The sequence below is a fragment of the Leucoraja erinacea genome, chromosome 25, assembly GCF_028641065.1.
Source record: "Leucoraja erinacea ecotype New England chromosome 25, Leri_hhj_1, whole genome shotgun sequence".
NCBI classification, from domain to species: Eukaryota; Metazoa; Chordata; class Chondrichthyes; order Rajiformes; family Rajidae; genus Leucoraja; species Leucoraja erinaceus.
In genome coordinates, this window is record NC_073401.1 from 24,133,181 (window position 1) to 24,159,741 (window position 26,561).

The following is a 26,561-nucleotide window of genomic DNA, read 5'->3' on the forward strand; positions in this document are numbered from 1 at the left end:
AGTAGGCCATTTGGTCCTTCGAGCCTGCACCGCCATTCAATATGATCATAGCTGATCATCCAACTCAGTATCCTGTACCTGCCTTCTCTCCATACCCCGTGATCCCTTTAGCCACAAGGGCCACATCTAACTCCCTCTTAAATATAGCCAATGAACTGGCCTCAACTACCTTCTGTGGCAGAGAATTCCAGAGATTCACCACACTCTGTGTGAAAAATGTTTTTCTCATCTTGTTCTTAAAAGATTTCCCCCTTATCCTTAAACTGTGACCCTTTGTCCTGGACTTCCCCAACATCGGAACAATCTTCCTGCATCTAGCCTGTCCAACCCCTTAAGAATTTTGTAAGTTTCTATAAGATCCCCCCTCAACCTTCTAAATTCTAGCGACGACGAGCCGAGTCTTTCCAGCCTTTCTTCATATGAAAGTCCTGACATCCCAGGAATCAGTCTGGTGAACCTCTATGTGGTATCCCTCTATGTGGTGTGGTGTCTTGTGGTATTCCTGACGGACGGCCTATGTGGTGTCTTGTGGTATTCCTGACGGACGGCATGCACAGTTTGAATGTACAAACTGACAAAAATATCTTCTAATGTTATGGTCACGGGGAGAACGTACAAACTCCCTACAGACAGCGCCCGTAGTAGGGATCGAACCCGGGTCTCTGGCGCTGTTGGGGAGCAATCTATCGCTGCGCCACCGTGCCACCCAACTCGTTACAACATTGGAAGCTACTGTATGTAATCTCAGTACTATCCGTGCTAGCTACTGAGTGGCACGGTGGCACAGCAGTAAAGCTGCTGCCTGACAGCACCAGAGACCCGGGTTCCATCCTGATTACGGGTGCTGTCTGTACGGAGTTTGTACGTTCTCCCTGTGACCACACGGGTTTTCTCCGGGTGCTCCAGTTTCCTCCTGCACTCCAAAGACATGCGGCTTTGTGGGTTAATTAGCTCCTGTAAATTGTCCTGAGTGTGTAGGATAGAACTAGCGTAAGGTGATTGTTGGTCAGTGGGGACTCAGATTCAGATTCAATTTTAATTGTCATTGTCAGTGTACAGTACAGAGACAACGAAATGCACTCGGTGGGCCGAAGGGCCTGTTTCCATGCTGTATCTCTGTGTCTAAACTGTGATGTCTTGGTAGGTTATGTAATAAATGTAATATGTAAATACAAGTGCCTGTAAAGTCTTTAAAGTAAAGAGGGGGATGTGATGTCTTTGTAATGTGTTATATGTAACAGAAACTCGTGCATGAGCCTCGTGACTGAGGTCAAGTGACCTTCAAGATAAAAGGCAGTGACTGCAGAATAAACGGGCTCTTGAACTCTAACTCGGTGTGGATGTGTCGTCTTGTGCTAGTCACAACGGAGCCTTGCCACAAACAGAATACATTACATAAACTGCTCGGGGAAGCATCATAGCTTCATCTATTAAAGAAGCAAGTCTACACAGCACAAATCATGGTTACCTGGTCAATGTGGCGATGTAGAGAGCTGCCTTCTCTCCGATGATGCAGTGGTGATTGAGCTTTGCAATGCTTCAATGGGTGTGAATTGTGTGCTGGGAAGTCTAGAGGCTGTGAAAGGAGATACATAAATGCAGACCTCTTTTTTCAAAGTATAATGATGCTCTGGTTGAAACAACTCCTTGATTGAATAGTGGAGTCAGAAGAAGGGTCCCGTACTGAAATGACACCTATTCCTTTCCTTCAGAGATGCTGCCTGACCCGCTGAATTACTCCGGCTTTCTGTGTCTATCAACAGAGTAGACTTGATGGGCCAAGCGGGCTAATGCTGCTCCTATCACATATGAACTAGGTTTTTTTTAAACACCAAGTGCTGGAGTAACTCAGCAGGTCGGGCACCATCTCTGGCGATCATTGATAAGTGACGTTACGGGTCTACAGAATGAAGAAGGGTCCCGACCGGAAACATCAACTATCCACGTTCTCCAGTGAAGCTGCCTGACTCCAGCACTTTTTTTGTAAACCAACATCTGCATGTTCTTTGTTTCTACAATGAATCACTATTGATTTACAAGGATGTTGCCAGGATTGGAGGGTGTGAGCTTTAGTGGCCTGTCCCACGAGCATGCGACTCCATGGGGCAAGCGCGACCTAACATGGCAGAGCCGGTCCCACTTCGATCGCCGGAGTTGTGCGGAGCTGGTCCCGACATCGCGCGGGGCTCTGAAAAACGGACCTTGTTCAAAAATTCCACGAGGCAACGGCCTGCCAGCCCGCAGCCGCCTCCACGCCGTACGCACCGTCTCGCGGGCGTGCGCAGTGTCTTGACGCCGTACGTCACGCGCGAACTTCCCGCGGAATTCGCTCGAACTTCACATCACTCACTCGACCTCCGCGTGGCCCCTGGTTCCAGTTTGGTCGCGCTTGCCACATGCAGTTCGCATTCTCGTGGGACAGAGGTTGAGTGGGCTAGGTCTCTTTCGAAGAGGGCCCTGACCCAATTGGTCCAGTCCCCTCAACCTTCCGCTGTGAGGCTGGAGTCTCAACCATGGTAACGCTGAAAGCGAAGGCACGTAATAGGCTTGTGATTGACGCTGACGTGAGGTGTGGCCTGTCGAGCATGCGTCCTCATTTTGATCGCCTGATGGCTGCAAAGCAATTTCAGCCGTTCCATTGATTGTGTATTGGCAGACATGTTTTAATAAATCGGGCTGGTTTTGTTTCGGGGGTCATGATACTGACCAAGAATGTCTGATGGGGTCATGGGGCCAAAAAGGTTCAGAACCACTAGTTTAAACTGAAAGGGAAAAATAGAATCTGAGGGGTAACTTTTTCACACAAAGGGTGGTGGGTCCATGGAACAAGGTGCCAGAGGCTGGGACTATCCCATCGTTTAAGAAACAGTGCATGGATAGGACAGGTTTGGAGGGCTATGGACCAAGCGCAGGCAAGTGAGACTAGGGTAGCCGGGACATTGTTGGCTGGTGTGGGCGGGTTGGGCCGAAGGGCCTGCTTCCACATTGTATCACTCTATGTTTCTCTCTGATGTTTCTATGTTTTCAAGAGAGAATTCGATTTAGCTCTTGGGGCTAACGGAATCAAGGGATATGGGGAGAAAGCAGGAACGGGGCACTGATTTTGGATGATCAGCCATGATCATATTGAATGGCGATGCTGGCTCGAAGGGCCGAACGGCCTACTCCTGCACCTGTTTTCTATGTTTCGATAATCACTGGAAGCAGGGGTGGAGCAAGGGGCAGAGGGCAAGGGGCAGAGGGCAAGGAGACATCTCCATTTACAGCCACTGTCGCTAAGAAACCATTGGGCTGGATAGTGCAGACTCTGACACTGTAGGCAGCCACAGTGCATGGCTACATTCCCACCCCACCAGAGAACAGTGCTGAAGTACTCTCTAGCTCATTGGTGACTCTCGGACTATCTGTGATCGGACTTTGCTGGCTTTACCCTGCACTAAACGTTATTCCTTTATCACGCTGTAAGCGGCTCGATTATAATCGAATATTGTCTTTCCGCTGACTGGATAGCCCGCCTCAAATGGCTATTCACTGTACCTCGCTACAGGTGACAATAAACTAAACTGAACTAGACTTCCCGTGACCCAGGGACAAAGTCCAAGCTTGGAGCTGGTTAAATGTTAAACAGGAGATGACCATGTTCTTCTCCAGCTCGCTGACCTCCAGCTGACTCGCCTTCCACCCAGCGGTCTTGAACCCGGGTCCAACATGAAAACTTCAAGTTCCTTTGAGGTGATACTCGTACAACTTTGCAGCGGTCGACTCCCTTGTCTGAGCGACGTCTGTAAGCATCTGTACAGAGCTTGACCAGCTCAGTCACTGCACTGGCCCGGAGCATTGAGACAGCCTAGAGGCATTAGTTTGTTAATGGTGGCACGGTGGCGCAGCTGTAGAGTAATGCCCCTGTCCCACTTGGGAAACCTGAACGGAAACCTCTGGAGACTTTGCGCCCCACCCAAGGTTTCCGTATGGTTGCAGGTGGTTGCCGGAGGTTGCGGGTAGTGGAAGCAGGTAGGGAGACTGACAAAAATTGTCAGTGGTGCGGAGTTTGTATGTTCTCCCCGTGACCGTGTGGGTTTTCTCCGGGCGCTCTGGTATCCTCCCACGTTGTAGGATAGTGTTAGTGAGATCCCTGGTCGGCGCGGACACGATGGGCCGAAGGGCCTGTTTCTGCGCTGTATCTCCAAATTGAACTAAACCCCTATATCTATAGTTTCCCTCTCCCCTGACTCAATCTGAAGAAGAGTCTCGACTGGAAATGTCACCCATTCCTTGTCTCCAGAGATGTTGCCTGTCCCACTGAGTTTCTTAAGCATTTTGTGTCTGTCTTAGGTGTAAGATCGTAGGTTGTTTGAGAACCATTTTGAGAATGTTCTTGGAACATAGAGAGGTTGATCCAGGACATCACCTTGCATGGATGTTGGAAATAGCCAGACCGGTGTTTGTTTTACAGCTGCCCTCCATGACCATTGTGATAGCCGTGTTTTCTGCAGGGATTGGAGGATCGTTTCAGACTGGATATAACCTGTCCATCATTAATGCTCCCACCATGGTGAGTGCTGCCTTTCCATTCACTTCACTCGGACATGTTGAAGATGCCTCAGTGTCAGGCTGCTGATGCTTGAGTTACCCAGGTCAGGGCACCAGATCAGGAGATGCTCCATAGCTGTTGTCCACGAGTGGGGTGGGGTGGGGTGGGGTAGGGTGGCACAGGATAGGGTGGGGGTGGGTGGGTGGGGTGGGGGGGATGGGGTGGAGTGGGAAGGGGTGGGGTGGGTGGGATGGGCAATAGGTCTAGCCAACACTGCCTTCACTGGTTGTCACACGACCATTAGGTCAGCGAGTTTGAATTTGGACATTGCCGTACTTACAGTGTGAAGGAGAGGGGCCCGACTGCCAGCATGAAGTTATGGAATGACAGAACAATAAATTAGAAGGTTACGGTTGCTGTCTGTACGGAGTTTGTACATTCTCCCCGTGACCGTATAGGTGTTCTCCGGGAACTTTGGTTTCCTCCCACACTCCAAAGACGTACAGGTATGTAGGTTAATTGGCTTGGTATAAGTGTAAATTGTCCCTAGTGTGCGCTGGATAGTGCTGGGATCGCTGGTCGGCACGGACTTGGTGGGCAGAAGGGCCTGTTTCCGCGCTGTATGTCTAAACTAAACTAATGGTTCCCGGTGTGGAATTTGCACGTTCGCCCTTGATGTATACCATCGCCTCCCATCACCTTGTGCATCCAATGGCATCAAGTGACACTATTGTCCCATTTCCTTGGTCAGCTGGAGATTCCTAGATGCCAACTGGTCACCCTCCAGTGCCTGGTCAACGTGGCATTCATTTCCCAAGTGTTGAGCTGTTTAGTCAGCATGAGTTTCACTTGGCGACCGACATGCTTGGCACAGACATTATAGGCTGGAAGCCAAGACAAAAAACCAGGACAATCAGTGCTGGCAGTAGATGACCTGGGGTGAGGAGGTTCCCTGATGGTCCGATTGTTGGCTAGAGACAGGTGTGAGTCCGGGGGGGGACTGGACTCCAGACGGACTCCAGCTACTAATTTGCCTCCATAGTTTGTGGGCAATTTTGTCGGTTTGCTGCTTTTTGATCTTGTTCTCAATTGCTGCTTCATGTCAACTCGGCAGGAGGTGCAGGCGTTCATTAATGAAACGTGGACCATTCGGAACGGCACCAATCTGCAAAGCGAGCTGCTCACGCTCCTGTGGTCTGTCATCGTTTCCGTTTTCACCTTCGGTGGATTCCTGGGGACGTGGTTAGGAGGATACATGGCTGGCAAATTTGGTCGGTAAGTCTCCACAATTTTGCTGTGTCAGTCTTACAGTCATAAAGTCACAGGGTCATGCAGTGGGGAAACGGGCCCTTCGGCCCAACATGTCCCACCTACAATAGTCCCACTTACCTGCCTTTGACCCATATCCTTCTAAACCTGTCCTATCCATGTACCTAAGATAGACACAAAATGCTGTAGTAACTCAGTGGGACGGTCAGCATCTCGGGAGAGGAATAGGTGATGTTTCGGGTCGAGACCCATGTAAAGCTTTGTTTTCACTTCAAACATAACAACACATAAATTTTTAAAAACGCATTAAAATCTTTATTTTGCCCAGGTGTGTGTGGCAGTAAACTTTTACAGTGTGTAATATACAGACTATAGATTCACTCTATCTCCACACAAAGAGGTACTGTTCAATCAGATATATTTATACCCCAATAATCAGCAATTCAGCAATACTTTATCTGACGGTGTTGTGCAGCCTCTTGCCTGTTAGGATTGACAGGTTCTTCCGATAGAGGAAAGGTTAGCCCACATATGGTTACGCTGAAGAAGCTGATTTTTTTTTTTTGCAGATTCAATTTGTAGAGCAGAGGGAAAGAACTGTTGTCTGAGCATTCTTCAGATTGTTTATCATAGACAAAAACATGAATGCATGAATGTATTTGTGCTGTTATCTCGCTAGTGTTATGGAAGAAGGGCAAAAATATTTTTATGATGATACTGTAGCCTTTCTAGTGTAATAGGTGAAAGCATTCATTTCATTGCTTCTAAATCTACAGCTGAATCCATTTTGATAACTTTTAAATCTTTAAACTTTCTCACCCATCTTCAGGCAGAGAGTCAGGGGAGAGGGAATCTAGAGATATGGAAGGGTCAGGTGTGAAAACGACAGATCAAGGCAGATGTAGACAAGGAAACGTGGAATGGTTTCTTGTTAGCTGAGAGGAAGGTGACAACATGGCATTCAATCAGCCATGTACCTGTCTAATAGTTTTGTAATTGTTGCGGTAGTCCCCGCCTCGACTATCTCCTCCGCTAGCTCATTCCACATTCCCACCACCTGTGCTGGCGATTATTCCATCGAGTGGACCTGCATCCTGTGCGTTAGCGTGTGAACCACACAGGCAATGCTGTGACAGTAGCTGCAAGACTTCCTCCAGCAATTAGTTTTTCTGCTCAAGACTCCAACACCTGCAGTCCCGTTTAGTTTTGTTTGGTTTAGAGATACAAAGGCATGACAAGGTGGCGTGGCCGTAGAGTGACTGCCTCACAGCGCCAGAGACCCGAGTTAGTTCCTGACCACGGGTGCTGTCTGTACGGAGTTTGTACATTGTCCCCGTGACTCGCGTGGATTTTCTCTGAGATCTTCAGTTTCCACGCACACTCTGAAGACCTCCAGCTTTGTTGGTTAATTGGCTTGGTATAAGTGTAAATTGTCCCCAGTGTGTGTAGGGGGTGGAAGATTGCAACCTTCACGTGGTCCGCCCTGTTTCGACTAATGCAATCAACTCGACGTGCACAAACGGAAGATCAAATAGAACAAGTTGTCCAACAACTTTAGGCTGTGCACGCCACACGAAAGAAGAAGAAGTGTGTGTAGGAAAGTGTTGGTGTGAATGAACTGCTAATCGGTGCCGACTCGGAGGGCTGAAGGGCCTGTTTCCGCGCTGTTTCTCTAAACTAAACGAGACCGCAGATGTTGGTGTCTTGATGCAATTTGTTTCTGTGTTTCAGGAAAGGGACCCTCTTGCTTGTCAACGTCTTTACCCTGGCTGGATCTGTCTTCAATGGAGCGAGCAAACCGGCCGGCATCTTTGAGCTTCTAATAGTGGGCAGGTTTCTTGTGGGACTCCATGCAGGTACGGGGAAAACTGCGATACTCCCTCCATGGATTCTGAACTATTTGCCCCCTGTGTGGTGTTTGAGTCGGGTTTTTATTTTGTTTGAATCAATTTCACGGTTTTTCAAAGCTTTAAATTATCTGCTGTCGACAAATTCCTGCGTTTCAGTGACTTTGTGGTTTCAAGGTTTTCTTGTAGTTTAGTTCAGTTCAGGTTAGTTTAATTTAGTTTAGTTTAGTTTTTCTTCTTCTTGCGTAAGGCGACACAGCCTAAAGTTGTAGGACAACTTGTTCTATTTGATCTTATTTGATTGTACCCGCCAGGTTGATTTGCATTCGTCGAAACAGGGCGGACCACGAGAAGGTTGCAATCTCCCACCCTGTTTCGTTCAGTTTAGTTTAGTTTATTGTCACATGTACAATTGCATTGTATTGTATTGAAATTTATTGTCATTGTCTCAATTTGAGACAACGAAATGAATTTCCCTTACAGGCAGTATCATTAAAAAAAATCATTTAAAAATAAAATAAAAAAATAAATAAATAAATAAATAAATGAATGGATGAGTAATAAATAAATAATAAAACATATTAAAAATAAGATTGAAATTGAATTTTTTTTAAAAAGCATAAACACAGAAAGTCCACGACACAACATAACATAAATGGCACCAGGGTGAGGATGGCACCATAGTCCAGCCAGCTTCCCCTCCGTGTTCATCCGTGGTCGGGGCCTTCCGGATAAAGCTGCAGTGAGAAGCATTTTTGTAGCGTGTTCTCCAGTCAGCACAAAGACAATACATGATTACAACCAAGCCACACCCCAGTGTATAGATACAGGATAAAGGGAATAGCGTTTAGTGCAAGATGAATTCCAGCGAAGCCCGATCAAGGATGACTCCGAGGGCCTCAAATGTGGTGGACGGTAAGTCAGGGCCGCTCTCCACTTGGTGATGGGACGGTTCAGTTGCCTGATAACTGCCGGGAAGAAACTCTCCCTGAATCTGGAGGTGTGCGTTTTCACACGTAGATACTGGAATTTACATTGGGGGGTGTCGTCCAGGATCTCAACGGAGCCCCAAACATAAGTTTGCGGTCAGGGAGTTGAATCGTTCCAGATTGCGAGCGGTGAAATTGGCGCCGCGGTGCGGTTTTCGCATTGATTTCCCCCGCTTTGCTTATCAATCATCCGCGTGCTTGCGTTGGGGATCCCGACAAGATAAGAGAATAGTAGTCTGGCAAACTCTGGTTTAGTGAAGGTTCGAATCTCTGGGGAGGGTTGATTAGCTGTCCGTGTATATGTCAGCTGGTTTGAGTCTCTGGGGACGGTATTCAGGTCAATTATGAAGGTATTACTGGGGGTCAATATATGAGAGCTGGGTCAATAGATGAGGGCTGAGTTTGCCGTTGCAGCTCCTAGACTGGAACAGCATCCCCCTTCCCGTCAGAACTGCCCCCTCCATCGACTCCTTTAAGTCAAGACTAAAATCTTATCTATACTCCCAAGCCTTTCCTGACGTTCACTGAGTGAGGGCTACATGTATATATGTATGTAGTTTGTTTGTTTATACTATTCTTATAACAAATGTAAAGCACTTTGGCCAATGAGAGTTGTTTTTTTAAATGTGCTATATAAATAAATGTGACTTGACTTGACTTGACTTGACTGAGTATTGGGGTAAGCCATTGGCAACTTACTTTAAAGTACAATACTGACAGGTTATTAAGTCACTGAACCGTGATCTAACTTTTTTGAAATTTCTCTAAATTTGAGGTGTTCACATTGAATATCCGTTTTGATCTAGGTCTTGTTAAAAATGTAAAATAGCTCCGTAATTGTATAGAGGGGTTGCACCTAAGGTCACCGGGTCATAGGGCTTGACGCACGGAGCCGCTCAATCCATCTGGAGGACATCGCAGCTTCCGGTATATGTTGTTAATACACAAAACGCGTACTTTCCCACCTGTTAAAAAAACGCCAAAATGGTGAATTTTTGCGTTGTAACCGTGAGAGTCGATCTATCCTACTTCAGAATTCCGAAAGTGAAGCGAAATGAAGGTAAAGAGAAGCGAGTGCTGAAGGGTCAACAACAGCGAAAGTGCTTGGCGAACATTTTGCGTTTGCTCACTGCATTTCATCAACAGTAAGGCATTATTTGTGTTTTTTCTTGATTCCTTTGGTATCTAAAAAGTTTCACAAGTGATAAATCTGGCTGTAAAATTTTAAAATCACCCATGGATCTGAAGTGGGTTTTACATGCAAAAAGAAAACGCTTCTGAAGCTAAATTTTATCATTAAAAAAATCTCCAGACTTGGGAGTGGTGTGTGGAAAAGTAAGTTTTCTATCATTATGCTATTGAGATGTATATTTTGACAAATAATAAAATGTCCTGACAGCTTAAACACCCACTCCCTTTCAATAGGATATTGACAATTTGCTGAGGTTGATTATGTCCAATTAACAGCTAACAATGATGCCATTCCTTGGCTTGCATCTGAGTAAAATGTAATTCAAAACCCACGTATGGTTTGCGATTTTTATTTTAAATTTTTTATTTTATGTTTTTCTTATGATCAATTTTGCTTCGGAGGCGTTTTCTTTTTGTATGTGAAAACCCACTTGAGAACCATGGGCGATTTTACAATTTTACAGCCAGATTTATCACTTCTGAAACTTTTTAGATGCCAAAGGAATCAAGAAAAACCGCAAATAATGCCTTTCTGTTGATGAAATGCAGTGAGCAAACGCGATAATTCCCAATAATTTCAATTGGATATCTGCATGGCCAATATTCGCCAAGCACTTTGGCTGTTGTCCCTTCAATTCTCGCTTCAATCTACCGTCATTTCACCTCACTTTTGGAATTCTGAAGTAGGATAAATGTCTCTCACGCTTATCCTGATTTCCATAATTATTTACAGCGCAAAAATTGACCATTTCGGCGGGTTTTAACGGGCCCGCTACGCTGGAAACAATGGTGAGTGCTTACCTGCAATTCATCGCGTGTACTCCACTTGGCTTGGCGTAGCGTAGCAACAGTACGGGTCATGGGTCGTGACCCGACTGCCGTGAAACCTCCCTATATAACTGTGTAATAACGACTTGCTTAGAATTGTGTAAATACTTTTCTTTAAAAAAACTGTTTGCTTAAATTGTACTTCTCTGCCTTATTTGAGTTGTGATATTCTGTTCTTGCAATGTAACTGATTTTGTTCTGGTAATGTATGTACATACTTGCAATGTAACTGATTTTGTTCTGGTAATGTAACTAATTCGGCTCCTGTATTGTTAGAACTGTTTGCTTGAATTGTGTGATCTAGTATTTACCTTAGAATTGTATTTTACTTGGATGCTTATATTTCATATTACAGTGTGTTTATGCATTATAACTATTAGCCTTATTATCTCTAGTTTGAGTGTGATGTTGCCCTTGTGTTCTTGTTTGAATCCAAATGTATAAGTGCTGCTGTATTGTGTTTGCTTGTACTTTTGTGAAGGTGGTCCCACCTGAATTCAAGTGTTTAAGAAGGAACTGCAGATGCTGCAAAATCGATGGTACACTCAATGCTGGAGAAACTCAGCAGGTGCAGCAGCATCTATGGAGCGAAGGGTCCGAAACGTTGCCTATTTCCTTCACTCCATAGATGCTGCTGCACCTGCTGAGTTTCTCCAGCTTTTTTGTGTACCCACCTGGATTCAAAGTGTGTTACTGCTTTAAAAAGCCTGTGTGGATCTCTGTGTATGTAGGATTTGTGTGACTGGTTCTTGTGTACCCGTTTGAAAGAAGATAGACTTGTATGGGAGACTTGCTAGTTGTTAGGAATCTTGCCATTATTTTGTGAACAAACTTGGTAAGTCCTAGGAGTTTTTGATAATGGGGAAACTCATTGATCCGTGGAGACAACATTGGAAGAGGTTAAAACTGCCCTTGCAAGTTTTCTTCAGAAGTCGATACTGAGCCAGAATCCTAGATATAAGACCAATGAAGAGAGAGGAAGCAGATGAATTCTTAGAACGATTTTCAGAATTATATATGGACCATTCGGGTGATCTAAATTATCGAAACGCAGTACATTCCCCACAATTTCTGAAGAAGGGTTTCGGCCCAAAAAGTTGCCTATTTCCTTCGCTCCATAGATGCTGCTGCACCCGCTGAGTTTCTCCAGCTTTTTTGTGTACCTTCGATTTTCCAGCATCTGCAGTTCCTTCTTAAACACATTCTCCACAATATTATGCCATCTTACTGAATTTACTTCCCACTAGTGTGGCTGAATCCATTAAAACGAGTAGCATGGACTGGACTGAAAATAGTGCCAGTCAGATAACTCGGGCAGTGAGGAGGTATCACTGGAGGGATATTGGAGAACAAGAGAAGCAGCCAATAGTGGTGATGAAGACTGAATATGTCGCACGGAAGGAGGTACCGAGAGGTGCCCCAGAACCCAGAACCATGGAGCAATTACAGCCAACTCTATGTCTCCCCCAAACCACCTTTTAAAGTCAGCAGAATAGTAACGTTGGATGCTTGCTTTAATTGTGGCCAGCAAGGTGACTGGAGCAAGGAATGCCCAGCAAGAAGACAAAGTAGAGCACAGTGTAAGAGAAATCAAGGAGTAATAACGGAACTGGATGGGAATATGAATTTGGCACTAGTTGAGAGAGACGAGGGAGCTGTCGGATTCACTGAGGTACCAGTAAGAACCAGGAGAGGAAGGCGACTATAGCGGAGACGGGCAATTATTGTGGCAGACCCGAACAATTAGAGCAAATATATCCAATTGAAATGTTGTTAAGTTTTATCAGGCCTCCAGGACAGTGTTACCTATCAACGACATCATCTGGGGAGTGAGGTAAAGAATAAACAGACCCCTAGAGAACGGGCTAAAGACATCAAAGTTAACGTAGCTTTGTTTCAATGAGAGGGGATCACATTGAAACATATAAGATTGTTAAGGGCTTGGACACGCTAGAGGCAGGAAACATGTTCCCGATGTTGGGGGAGTCCAGAACCAGGGGCCACAGTTTAAGAATAAGGGGGTAAGCCATTTAGAATGGAGACGAGGAAACACTCGTTCTCTCAGAGAGTGGTGAGTCTGTGGAATTCTCTGCCTCAGAGGGTGGTGGAGGCCGGTTCTCTGGATGCTTTCAAGAGAAAGCATCTTTCTTTCATTCATTTGTTCATTTGAGTGGTGAATCTCTGGAACTCTCTGCCACAGAAGGTAGTTGAGGCCAGTTCATTGACTATATTTAAGAGGGAGTTAGATGTGGCCCTTGTGGCTAAGGGGATCAGGGGGTATGGAGAGAAGGCAGGTACGGGATACTGAGTTGGATGATCAGCCATGATCATATTGAATGGCGGTGCAGGCTCGAAGGGCCTAATGGCCTACTCCTGCACCTAATTTCTATGTTTTCTATGTTTTCTAAGGCTAGATAGGGCTCTTAAAAATAGTGGTCAGGGGATATGCAGAGAAGGCAGGAACGGGGTACTGATTGGGGATGATCAGCCATGATCACATTGAATGGCGGTGCTGGCTCAAAGGGCCAAATGGCCTACTCCTGCACCTATTGTCTAATTGTATGGGGAAAGCTTGGGTGCATGATGGTAACTTGCTTTGTCCCAAGTTTTTCAGGAATTTTAGGTTATAGGTTCGACAATGAAAAGGGATGGAAGAATGGGCAACAACACTGATGGAGGGAATTTGCACCCTCGAAAACTCGGGAGGTGGTGAAGACTCATCAGACGGAAATTGTGAAGCTGCGCCCCCGAAAACGCGGGAAGCTTGATAAGATTCTGGGATATCTTGTGTTGCTGATAGATGGGAAATGTAATGGACACACTTATGTATATCTGGTTAGCTGATTATTGGACTATATGGTTATCATAAATGATGGGTTATCATATATGATAAAAAGGAAGGAATGGTAATCCTGGCCAGTTTAGAGGGGATAAGACTCTAAAATTTGGAAAGGCTTCAGGGCTGCTGAGATATTTGGATCAATTTGAAAGTGCTCTCTGTGGAACTGCGACAAGCTGCAGAGTGATGCCAGTTTGTCTACAGCCTAGATCCAAGCTGCAGGAAGGGCATGGGAACTTCTGCAGACCCTGTCAATTAGGTGCAAAATGCATAGAAAGGATTGAATGAATGCAAACCAGACATACACTTTGTAAATAATTGTAAATAATGTTGCAAGGTGGTCATCCTGTTAATCGATGATTGGTCGAACTGTTGAGCCTTGGAGAAACTTTGAATCTCAGGGCACATGTTTCAACATTTGTTCTCGTTTGCTTCCTTCTGGAGCTTTCTTTCTTATACAATGTATTAGCCACTGTATTATTGGGTTAGGAACTCAATATTGTACTGTTATAATTAATATGTGTGATTGGTTTGTTGGGGTTGCCACCCCCAAGTAATGTCACGCCCTTAGTTTGGAGGGGTAAGAGGGTGTGTCATTCTTTGGGGTGTGTCGGTTGAATGTGACCTGTTCTGTTTGCACGAGTTATTGTTGTCTTGCGTGGGTGGATCGGCAACCGTCCCTGCAGTTTGTTCTTCAATAAAATGAGGTTTTGGAACCAGAGTTTGACTGAACCACACTAAGGGGGTTAAGTGTAGATATCCGGAATTTACATGGTCAGGATTGAATCTGAGTCTCTGGCGCTGTGAGGCAGTAGCTCTGCACCACTTCACCAACTGGCCGGCAAGACTTGTGGTAGTGGGGGACTGCATTCATGCTCAATAGGGGCGGTACGGTGGTGCAGCGTTAGAGTCGCTGCCTTACAGCGCCAGAGACCCGGGTTCTATCCTGACTACGGGTGTTGTCTGTACAGAGTTTGTACGTTCTCCCTGTGTCCTGCTTGGGTTTTCTCCGAGTGCATCGGTTTCCTCCCGCACTCCAAAGCCGTGCGCCGGTTTGTAGGTTAAAATGACTTAGTAAAATTGTCCCTAATGTGAAGGATAGTGCTTGTGCATGGGTTAATCGCTGGTCTGTGCAGATCCGGTGAGCCAAAGGGCCTGTTTCAACGCTGTATCTCTAAACTGAACTAAACATGAATTGATAGTAAACCTGCAGTCAGTGAAGAAAGCTAATGGCAAGTTGGCCATCATAACCAGAGGATTTGAGTATAGGTGTAAAGAGGTCCTTTTGCAGTTGTACAGGGCCCTGGTGAGACCACTAATGTCCTTCCTAATTTGAGGAAGGACATCCTTGCTAGTAATGAAGTGCAGCGTAGGTTCACGAGGATAATCCCCGGGATGGCGGGACTGTCATATGAGGAAAAATTGGAAAGACTGGGCTTGTATTCACTGGAATTTAGAAGGATGAGAGGGAATCTCGTATGTTGCAAAACATGCTTGGCTGCACGGAGTTTGTATGTTCTCCCCGTGATCCACCTGGGCTTTTTTCCGAGATCTTCGGCTTCCTCCCACACTCACAAGACATACAGGTATGTAAGTTAATTGGTATAAATGTAAAATAGTCCCTCGTGTGTGTGTGTGTGGGATAGTGTTAATGTGCGGTTGGTGCAGACTTGGTGGGCCAAAGGGCCTGTTTCCGTGCTGTATCTCTAAACGAAAGCTAAACTGATACAGCTTTGGACTGGGCAGCGTTTCCGGAGAATAATAATAGATACAGCAGCTTCTGAGAAAGACCCATTCACTGATCAAACACTAACAGTTACTTTTTCCTGGGCTTGTGTGCAGGTGCCAGTCTGTGTGTGCAGCCCATGTACCTGGGAGAGATCGCACCCAAGGTCTGGAGAGGAGCCATCTCCGCGGGAACCCCCCTGTCCCTTACTTTAGGAATCCTCGTTGGACAGATAGTGGGACTGAGGTAAGACCCTGTCATCATATATTTTAATGGCAAGATCATTTTCAGGTAACTAGTTTAGTTTACAGATGCCGCGTGGCAACAGGCCCTTCGGCCCACCGAGTCCGTGTCGAACAGCGAAACCCGCACATTATCCTACACTCACTAGGGACAATTCACAACTATACCCAAGCCAATTCGATTGCAAGCTGTACGTCTTTGGAATGTGGGAGGAAACCGGAGCACCCAGAGAAAACTCACGCGGGTCACGGGGTGAGTGTACAAACCCTGTACAGACGGCACCCGGAGTCGGCATCGAAACGGGGTCTCTGGTGCTGTAAGGCAGCAACTCTACTGCTGCGCCACCGTGCCGTTCTAAATATATTAGTAAATCTCAGAATCTGACGTGAGATTCCTACCTATTCCACATACTCATTGATCAAAACACAAAGTACTGTCTTTGTGCAGTTTGCACGTTTAGTTTAGTTTAGTTTAGATAGTCTAATTTAGTTTATTGTTACGTGTACCGAGGTACAGTGAAAAGCTTTTTTGTTGTGTGCTATCCAGTTAGCAGAAAGACCATACATTATTAAACTCAAGTCCCCCACAGTGTATAGATGCAGGATAAAGGGTACAAGGTTTAGTGCAAGGTAAAGTCTGATTAAAGATTGTCTTTGGGTCTCCAATGAGGTGGATGGTAGGTTAGGACTGCTCTCTAGTTGGTGATGGAACAGTTTGGTTGCCTGATAACAGCTGGGATCTGGCCTTGAATCTGGAGGTGGGCGTTCTACCTGTGACCACGTGGGTTTCCTCCGGGTGCCCTGGTTTCCTCCCACGTCCCAAAGACTCATTACCAATGAATATCTCATTACTGATCTCACCCCGCACCTCCCCACCTCCACCTCCCTGCACCTTGAAATACACTTAATGATGAAGTAGACATAGGAACTGCAGAAGCTGGAATCTTGGGCAGAAAAAGACCCCAAAGTGCTGGAGGAACTCAGCAGGTCGGGCAGCATCTCTGGAAAACATGGATAGGCAATGTTTCATGTCAAGACCTGAAACGTCACGTATTCATATTCTCCAGAGATGCTGTCTGACTTGCTGAGTTACTGCGGCACTTTGATTTTGTTATAATGGAGGGTCCCAGACCTTTTAGTAAGGCACGGTGGCACAGTGGTAGAGTTACTGCCTTATTGAGTCTGAGACCCAGGTTCGATCCTGACTACAGGTGGTGCCTGTACCAAGTTTGCACATCCTCCCCGTGACTTGCGTGGGTTTTCTCCAGGTGCCCCGGTTTCCTCCCACACTCCAAAGGCGTACAGGTTAGTAGGTTAATTGGCTTTGGTAAAATTGTAAATTGCCCCTGGTGTGTAGGATAGTGTTAGTGTATGAGGATTGCTGGTCGGTGCGGGCTCAGTGGGCCAAATGGGCTGTTACTGCGCTGAATCTTTCAACTAAACTAAACTAAAACCTCTGTCAACAGACGATGCCTGACATGATGAGTGTTTCTGAGTCCCCTATTACATTTATTGTAAGTTTATTATAAGTGCGGCAAATGCCGTGATGATGTTCACATTGAAATTAGCTCAACAAAAATGTCTACCCTTCAAGTTAGGCGCAAAAAGCTGAAGTAACTCAGCAGTTCAAGCAGCATCCTTGGAGTAGTGACATTTCAAGTCGGAACCCTTCCTCAGATTTCTTGCAAGACTCGTTACAGTCGCTAGAATTCCCGATTTCTTGATAGTCATCTTAGATTAATGGCCGAAGATAGACACAAAATGCTGGAGTAACTCAGCGGGACAGGCGGCATCTCAGGAGAGAAGGAATGGGTGAGGTTTCGGGTCGAGACCCTTCTTGGAAAAAGTCAGACTAGAAAAAGTCTGAAGAAGGGTCTCGACCCAAAACTTTGCCCATTCCTTTTCTCCAGAGATGCTGCCTGACCCGCTGAGTTACTCCAACTTTTTGTGGCTATCTTCGGCCATCTTAGGCATTTGTGCCTATCTTCAGTTTAAACCAGCATCTGCAGTTCCTTCCTACACATATTAGATGAATGGCCTCCAGGTTTATTCTTCTTCTGTGGGTTTAAATAACCGCCTCAAGTCAACTTCTTAAAAGACTCTGTCCGGTCACCCTTCAACCATTTGCAATTCATGTTCTACCCGTATATCACATTTTATGGAACATTTTGTTAATTTACGTTAAGACCAAAACCTGGTATTGACTTTGAAAGTACACATTCTATTAATCTGCCAGACTGTTTAGGAAGATGAGTCGAGACCTTTTAGTTTAATCCTCCCAGATATTGACTTGGAAAAGCCGTGGAGGTGCTAGGGAATTCAAGTTCAAGTGAGTTTATTGTCATGTGTCCCTGTATAGGACAATGCAATTCTTGCTTTGCTTAAGCACACAGAAAAAAATAGTAGGCATTTACTACAAAACAGATAAATGTGTCCATATACCATGATATAAATATATACACACATGAATAAATAAACTGGTAAAGTGCAAATAACAGAAAGTGGTTATTAATAATCAGAGTTTTGTCCGAGCCAGGTTTAATAGCCTGATGGCTGAGGGGAAGTAGCTATTCCTGAACCTGGTTGTTGCAGTCTTCAGGCTCGTGTACCTTCTACCTGAAGGTAGCAGGGAGATGAGTGTGTGGCCAGGATGGTGTGGGTCTTTGATGATGCTGCCAGCCTTTTTGAGGCAGCGACTGCGATAAATCCCCTCGATGGAAGGAAGGTCAGAGCAGATGATGGACTGGGCAGTGTTTACTACTTTTTGTAGTCTTTTCCTCTCCAGGGCGCTCAAATTGCCGAACCAAGCCACGATGCACCGGTCAGTATGCTCTCGACTGTGCACCTGTAGAAGTTAGAGAGAGTCTTCCTTGACAATCCGACTCTCCGTAATCTTCTCAGGAAGTAGAGGCGCTGATGAGCTTTTTTGATAATTGCGCTAGTGTTCTCGAACCAGGAAAGACCTTCAGAGATGTGCAGGTCAAGCAGCATCCTTGGAGTTGTTTAAAGTTCTTGACCCTTTCAACCATCGGCCCATTGATATAAATGGGGCTGTGGGTCCACAATCAGTTCCTTGGTTTTGCTGGTGTTGAGGGCCAGGTTATTGCGCTGGCACCATATGGACAGTTGCTCGATCTCTCTTCTATATTCTGACTCATCCCCATCAGTGATACGCCCCACAATAGTGGTGTCGTCAGCGAACTTGATGATGGAGTTCGCACTGTGGTTTGCTACGCAGTCATGGGTATAGAGTGAGTACAGCAGGGGGCTGAGCACGCAACCTTGAGGTGCTCCCGTGCTGATTGTTATTGAGGCTGACACATTTCCACCAATACGAACAGACTGTGGTCTGTGGATGAGGAAGTCGAGGATCCAGTTGCAGAGGGATGCGCAGAGACCCAGTTCTGCGAGTTTGCTAACCAGTTTGGAGGGGATGATTGTATTAAATGCCGAGCTGTAATCAATGAATAACAATGAATTGAGATTAACTGTGATACTGAACACATGTAAAATAAAGACACAGCGCTGGGGTAACTCAGCGGGTCAGGCAGCAACTCTGGAGAACGTGGAGAGGCGACACTTTAGGTTGGTTCCGTTCTACAGACTGCCTTCTCTGAAGAACCTGAGTTGGAACCAGGGTCCCAACCCGAAACGTCACCTATCCACGTTCTCCAGAGATGCTGCCTGATCCACTGAGTTGCTCCAGTGCTTTGTGTCTTTTTGTTTATGTAAACCAGCATCTGCAGTTCCTTGTTTCTCAATGAATGAAATGTAGCTGGTGTAAAAACCCTGAATGATAATGGATGGTTTGGTGCCCAAGTGGCGCTCGCTGCTGAACGGTCTTTAAATAGCGGGCGGCACGGTGGCGCAGCGGTAGAGTTGCTGCCTTACAGCGCTTGCAGCACCGGAGATCCCGGTTCGAGCCCAACCACGGGCGCTGTCCGTACGGAGTTTGTGCGTTCTCGCCATGACCACGTGGGTTTTTTCTCCGAGATCTTCGGTTTCCTCCCACACTCCAAAGATGTGCAGGTTTGTAGGTTAATTGGCTTGGTGTAATTGTAAATTGTCCCTAGTGTGTGTAGGGTAGTGTTAATGTGCGGGGACGCTAGTCGGCGCGGACTCGGTGGGCCGAAGGGCCTGTTTAAACCCTGTAACTCTAAACTAAAAATAAGGTAGACTGGGCCTGACGCATTGTGCTTTTCATGGTGTGCTGGTTTTCTGATTGTTGCCTCTGGTGCTCGCAGGGAGTTACTGGGCGGGGAACAGTACTGGCATATCCTACTCTTCACCATCTGTATCCCAGCTGTGATCCAGCTCCTGATGCTGCCATGGTGCCCTGAGAGTCCCCGCTACCTCTTCATTGACAAAAGACTGGAAGCTGAAGCCGTCCAGAGTACGTATTGCTTGCATTCATCATTCGGGGCACGGTGTATAAGAGCCGTGAAGAAATGTTGCAGCTTTGTCGGGCTCTGGTTTAGAGGCCACGTTTGGAGATTCATGTTCACTTCTGCTCGCCCCATTATCGGGCGGTCACGGTGGCGCAGCGGTAGAGTTGCTGCATTACAGCGAATGCAACGCCGGAGACCCGGGTTCGATCCCGACTACGGGTGCTGCCTGTACGCCGTTTGTACCTTCTCACCGTGACCTGCGTGGGTTTTTCTCCGAGATCTTCGGTTTGCTCCCACACTCCAAAGACGTACAGGTTTGTAGGTTAATTGGCTTGGTAAATGTAAATGTAGGAGGGTGTCGATGTGCAGGGATCGCTGGTCGGCGCGGGCCAAAGGGCCTGTTTCCGTGCTGTATCTCTAAACTAAAAGTAAGGATCTAGAGGGGGTGCAGAAGAGGTTTACCCAGCATGCTGCCTAGACCAGACGGTATTAGCTGTAAGGAGAAGAGTGGGAAGGAATGGCGGATGCTGGTTTAAACCAAAGATAGGCACAAAAAACTGGAGTAACTCAGCGGGACAGGCAGCATCTCTGGAGAGAAGGAATGGTCGAGATGTGTGAAGAAGGGTCTCGACCTGAAACGTCACCCATTCTGTCTCTCCAGAGATGCTGCCTGTCCCGCTGAGTTATTCCAGCTTTCTGAGCTGTCAGGAGCTATGTCTCATGATCCTATGATCTTATGAATACTTGCAGTCAGAAAGATGAGGTTAATTTGGCATCATGCTCAGCATGGACTCTGTGGGCTGAAGGGCCTGTTCCTGTGCTGTACTCTTTGCTCCATTTAATTGCTATGGGCGTTTCACTAACACTGCTGATTTAACCCTTGTGTATTGATTGCATTGCCATTCTGACTGGCTCATCGTATCGGCCCGTAAGGGTTTAATTTCACATCTGAGTTTCTGTTGAGATTAATTGCCCGCTGTGTCCACTTTGCAGGCTGGGTTTTTGGCCATTTTATACGATAGTCTGGCTTGAGTTCATGAGGTCATACGTGACAGGAGCAGAATTAGGCCATTCGGCCCATCAAGCCTACTCCGCCATTCGATCATGGCTGATATATCTCTCCCTCCTAATCCCATTCTCCTGCCTTCTCCCCATAACCCCTGACACCTGTACTAGTCAAGAATCTCTGCCTTAAAAATACCTGTTGTCAGCCTCCACAGCCATCTGTGGCAAATAATCCCACAGATTCACCACCCTCTGACTAAATAAATTCCTCCTCATCTGCTTCCTAAAGGAATGTTCTTTAATTCTGAGACTGATCTCTGGTCCTAGACTCTCCCGCTAGTGGAAACATCCTGTGCACATCCGCTCTATCCAAGGCTTTCACTATTCGGTAAGTTTCAATGAGGTCCCCCCCCCCCCCCCCCCCTCATCAATCTAACGTATTATATGAAGCCTATTTGGAAAATAACTGCTGCCTTTCCCTTCCTCAGGCCTCAAACAATTGCACGGTGCTAATTCTTATTTGAGTGAATTAGAGGATATAGAGAAAGAGTGGATGGTGATACATCTGCAGCCGTCAAAGGGGCTGTGGGACCTTCTCAAAGACCGCTCGACTCGATGGCAGCTCATCACTGTGATGGTGATGAACGCAGGTGTGCAGTTCAGCGGCATCAATGTTGTAAGTGCGACCGACAGGCTCGGCAAGACCACGTCTTGCATCATATAGGGCGCTAACAAAGTTACGAAGTAATCCCCAATGCCCCCCTTTATTTTCGGCCCCCCCCCCCCCCCCCCCCCCCCCCCGACACTGTCCCTCTTTTCCTTTACTTTGTGTGTGGCCCCCACAATTAATCTGAAAAAACGCCCCGACCCGAAATGCCACCCTATCCATCTTCACCCAAGATGTTCCTTGACTTGCTGAGTTACTCCAGCACTTTGTGTCTTTTCTTCTTACAAGTGTTGCTATTCAACAAAGTACAGTACTTTTGTCCGCATTCTGCTGCTGCTACTTGTGGCTCAGGACATTATTTTGCTGCTACATGAATCTAAGGGTTTACTACGAATTACGGACTATCTTGGTTGCACTAGGGACTTGGGGCTTTTATTTTGCACTATTTTAAAAAAATGATTGAACTTGTTCTTGTGTTGTCTCCGAGCACTGACTTTACAGATCTGTCATGTTTAGTTCAGTTTAGTGAAACAGGGTCCGCGCCGACCAGCGATCCCCGCACATTAACACTATCTTATTACCCACTTGGGATCATTTTTACATTTACACCAAGCCAATTAACCTACAGACCTGTACGTCTTTGGAGTGTGGGAGGAAAAAGAAGATCTCGGAGAAAACCCACGCAGGTCACGGGGAGAAAGTACAAACTCCGTGCAGACAGCGCCCGTAGTCGGGATCGAACCCGGGTCTCCACCGCTGCGCCACCGTGACCGCTGCAAGCAAGAATTTCAATGTTCCATTTCCAGTATGCACGACTACTAAACAATCTTGACTCTTCACTTCCCACCAAACTGCTACATTTTAAAGCATTTTATCGCGATGCATCACAGCACGGCTTGGGAACAGCTCCATCCAAGGCCACAAGAAATTGCGGAGAATTGTGGACACTGCCCAGACCGTCACACAAACCGACCTCCCTTGAGACGTTGCCCATTCCTTCTCTGCAGAGATGCTGCCTGTCCCGCTGAGTTACTCCAACACTTTGTGTCGATCTCCTTTCTATCGACTCCATTTACACCTCAGGCTGCCTTGGCAAGGCCAGCAGTATAAACAATGACTAGTCTCACCCCAGCCACTCCCTCTTCTCCTCTCTCCTTTCAGGCAAGAGGTACAGAAGTGTGAAAAAGCACACCTTCACATTCAGGGTCAGTTTCTTCCCAGGCAACTGAACCATCATACCAACAACCAGAGAGCGGCCCTGAGCTACCTCATTGGAGACCCTTGGACCATCTTTAATTGGACTTTATCTTGCACTAAACATTATTCATGTTATTTCCTTTGACCATGTATCTGAACACTGTACCCGGCTCGATTGTAATCATGTATTGTCTTTCTGCTGACTGGACACAACAAAAGCTTTTCACTGCAACTCGCTGCACATGACAATGAACTGAACTAAACATCTTTCCATCGGTTGGCAATAACAGTGGCGGTTTATTTGGTGAATTGTGATCGCAGGATCAAGTTTCGGGTCGAGACCCTTCTTCAGACCCATCTCGACCCGAAACATCACCCATTCCTTCTCCAGAGATGCTGCCTGTCCCGCTGAGTTACTCTAGTTTTTTGTGTCCATCTTCGGTTTAAACCAGCATCTGCAATTCCTTCCTGCACAATACCTCCTGGGCTGCAGCCTTAACATTGGAATTAGATTAAAAGTAAATGTATAGTCATAAGGTAGGGTTGACCATTGAACCAGACATGGTCCAGTGTTAATCGTTAAACTAGTCGCGTGTCCATGAGATCATGGTGGGTCTATTTATATCAGCTTGCATTTGGAATTCATGGGTCCAAAGGGTCATTTTATCCAAATTACCATTTCATAGAATACATAGAAAATAGATGCAGGAGTAGGCCATTCGGCCCTTCGAGCCTGCACCGCCATTCAATATGATCATGGCTGATCATCCAACTCAGTATCCCGTACCTGCCTTCTCTCCATACCCCCTGATCCCCTTGGCCTCAAGGGCCACATCTAACTCCCTCTTAAATATAGCCAATGAACTGGCCTCAACTACCCTCTGTGGCAGAGAGTTCTAGAGATTCACCACTCTCTGTGTGAAAAATGTTTTTCTCATCTCGGTCTTAAAGGATTTCCCCCTTATCCTTAAACTGTGACCCCTTGTCCTGGACTTCCCCAACATCGGGAATAATCTTCATGTCTGTCTGCCATGGATAGTAGGCCTGTTAAAAGCTGCATGGAAATGCTGCTCCTCCATGGCTCCAGTGATCCGAGTTTGATCTTGCAGTCTGTGTGGGATTTGCATGTTCTTTCTATAACCCACTACGTTTCCCCTGGGGTGAGTGTCTTGCAGAGGGATGCCCGGGTCAGTAGGGTTAATGGCCCTCTGTCCGTTACCCCTTGATGTGTGGGGACTGGATGGGAAGGTGGGATAATATAGAACTTGTGTGATAACTCTTTTGATGTCTCATTTCTCACACCTCGCCCTTCCTTATTTCTGTGTCTCCCTCTCCCCTGACTCTCAGTCTCGACCCCAAAACGTCACCCTTTCCTTCTCTCCAGAGATGCTGCCTGGCCCGCTGAGTTATTCCAGCGTTTTGTGTCTATCCTTGTGTAAACTGGTGACTGACGGCTGGTTTGGACTTGATGCTGAATCGTTCTATCGAGCAATCATTCCAATTTGCATTAATCTGACCCTAATCCCATTTTATTTTCCACCACCTTCATATCATTCTCCTTCCTTCTTGATGATGCTGCCGCACACGCTGCGATTCTGGTACCCGACTAACAGACTAACCAGCATGTCTGCAGGAGTAGGGAGCACCTGGGGAAAACCCACGCACTCACAGGGAGAACGTGCACACTCCACACAGACAGCATCGGAGATCACAATTGAACCAGGTCACCGAATCCGAGAGGCAGAAGCTCCATGAGCTGTACCACTGTGCCAGTGCTAGGTTTGCCCAGTGCCACGTGCATTGCTAGTCCGCACCGAACAGCGATCCCCGCACTTTAACGCCATCCCACACACACTAGCGACAATTTACATTGATACCAAGCCGATTAACCTACAAACCTGGACGTCTTTGGACTGTGGGAGGAAACCGAAAATCTTGGAGAAAACCCACGCGGTCACGGGGAGAACGTACAAACTCCGTACAGACAAGCCCTGGTAGTCAGGGTCGATCCCTGGTCTCTGGCGCTGTAAGGCTGCAACTCTTACCGCTGCGCCACAGCGCCGCACCTGAGGAGTTTTGGTATTAAAAGAGAACTTTTCTCGATGGTGAAATGGAAGTCCATAATTTACAACATGTTAGAAACAAAGAAAATGGGTGCAGGAGTAGGCCATTCGGCCCTTCGACCCACTACCGGCCATTCAATATGATCACGGCTGATCAGCCTAAATCAGTATTCAAGAAGGAACTGCAGATGCTGGAAGATCGAAGGTACACAAAATTGCTTGAGAAACTCAGCGGGTGCAGCAGCATCTATGGAGCAAAGAAAATAGGCAAAGTTTCGGGCCGAAACCAAGGGTTTCGGCCCGAAACGTCGCCTATTTTCTTTGCTCCATAGACGCTGCTGAACCCGCTGAGTTTCTCCAGCAATTTTGTGAGCCTAAATCAGTACCCCATTCCTGCTTTCTTCCCGTATCCCTTGAATCCATTAGACCTAAGAGCTAAATCTAACTCTCTCTTGAAAACATCCAGTGAGTTGGCCTCCACTGCCTTCTGTGGCAGAGAATTTCACAGATTCACAACTCTCTGGCCTACCCCTTTATTCTTAAACTGTGACCCTGGTTCTGGACTCCCCCAACATTGGGACCATTTTCCCTGCAGCTACCTTAGTGCCTTTTAGTTTATAGCCATTGTATGATAAACAACTCTACTGCTTTGGAAACAGTGAATTAGCCTGTTTGCAGCATTCGCCTACTTAGAACTTGAAATATCTTTTCAGTGCAAGGTGCCACAATCAAACACATGACTCCAACGATAGCATTGATGAACGACATCAGAAAGTGTATTTACAGCATGTTACTTACTACCTTTCAGTTGATGGCTGTTGTATGAGAAACTTGTTTTTCTATGTTTCAGATCTACTTCTATGCCACTTATATATTCAGTGCTGCTGGAATAGCACCGGCCTACATCCCCTATGTTACCATGGGGACGGGAGCCTGTGAGTGTTTCTCAGCGTTATGTTGTGTAAGTAGAAGATAATTGCAAACCCACCAAAACCAAATCAATCTAGCAGCTAACAGCGAGGTTATTTTCATTGCAGATTGGTACAGAAGAGGTTGACTTGAATGTTGCCTGCATTAGAAACATAGAAAATAGGTGCAGGAGTAGGCCATTCGGACCTTCGACTCAACACCGCCATTTAATATGATTATGGTTGATCATCCAAAATCAATACCCCGTTCCTGCTTATCCTTTGATTCCGTTAGCCCTAAGAGCTAAATCTAACTCTCCCTTGAAAACATCCAGTGAGTTGGCCTCTACTGCCTTCTGTGGCAGAGAATTCCACAGATTCATAACTCTCTGGGTGAAAAAGTTTTTCCTCATCTCAGTCCTAAATGGCTTGCCCCTTATTCTTATTAGAAGGTGATGGATGTATGGAACAAGCTGCCAGAGGAGCACCATCCCAACGTTTAAGAAACAGTTAGACAGGTACATGGTTAGGACAAGTTTGGAGGGATATGGGCCAAATGCAGGCAGGTGGGACCAGTGTAGCTGGGACATTGTTGGCAGGTGTGGGCAAGTTGGGCCGAAGGGCCTGTTTCCACACTGTATCACTCTATGACTCTAGAAGTTGGACAAACTTGGATTGTTTTCCTTGGAGGCTGAGAGGAGACCTGATAGAAGTTTGTGAAGTTATCAGAGGCATAGATAAGGTGATCAGTCAGAACCTTTGTCTGCCGAAGCTGGAAATGTCATAAGCGAGAGGGTATAGCTTTAGGGTGAGAGAGGGAAAGTTTCAAGGAGATGTGCAGGACAAGTGCGGCACAGTGTTGCAGCAGTAG

The 26,561-nt window shown here is 46.4% G+C and overlaps 1 protein-coding gene across 1 annotated transcript in view; it reads left to right on the plus strand.

The window, feature by feature from the left end:
- Positions 1 to 26,561, plus strand: part of slc2a11b (solute carrier family 2 member 11b) — a 40,798-nt gene that overhangs the window by 6,194 nt on the left and 8,043 nt on the right. The window contains exons 2-8 of the mRNA XM_055655234.1: positions 4,454 to 4,552; positions 5,646 to 5,806; positions 7,532 to 7,656; positions 15,337 to 15,466; positions 19,707 to 19,855; positions 21,344 to 21,531; positions 25,633 to 25,743. Coding sequence (XP_055511209.1) covers positions 4,454 to 4,552; positions 5,646 to 5,806; positions 7,532 to 7,656; positions 15,337 to 15,466; positions 19,707 to 19,855; positions 21,344 to 21,531; positions 25,633 to 25,743 — 963 coding nt within the window. The remainder of the gene's footprint in view (positions 1 to 4,453; positions 4,553 to 5,645; positions 5,807 to 7,531; positions 7,657 to 15,336; positions 15,467 to 19,706; positions 19,856 to 21,343; positions 21,532 to 25,632; positions 25,744 to 26,561) is intronic.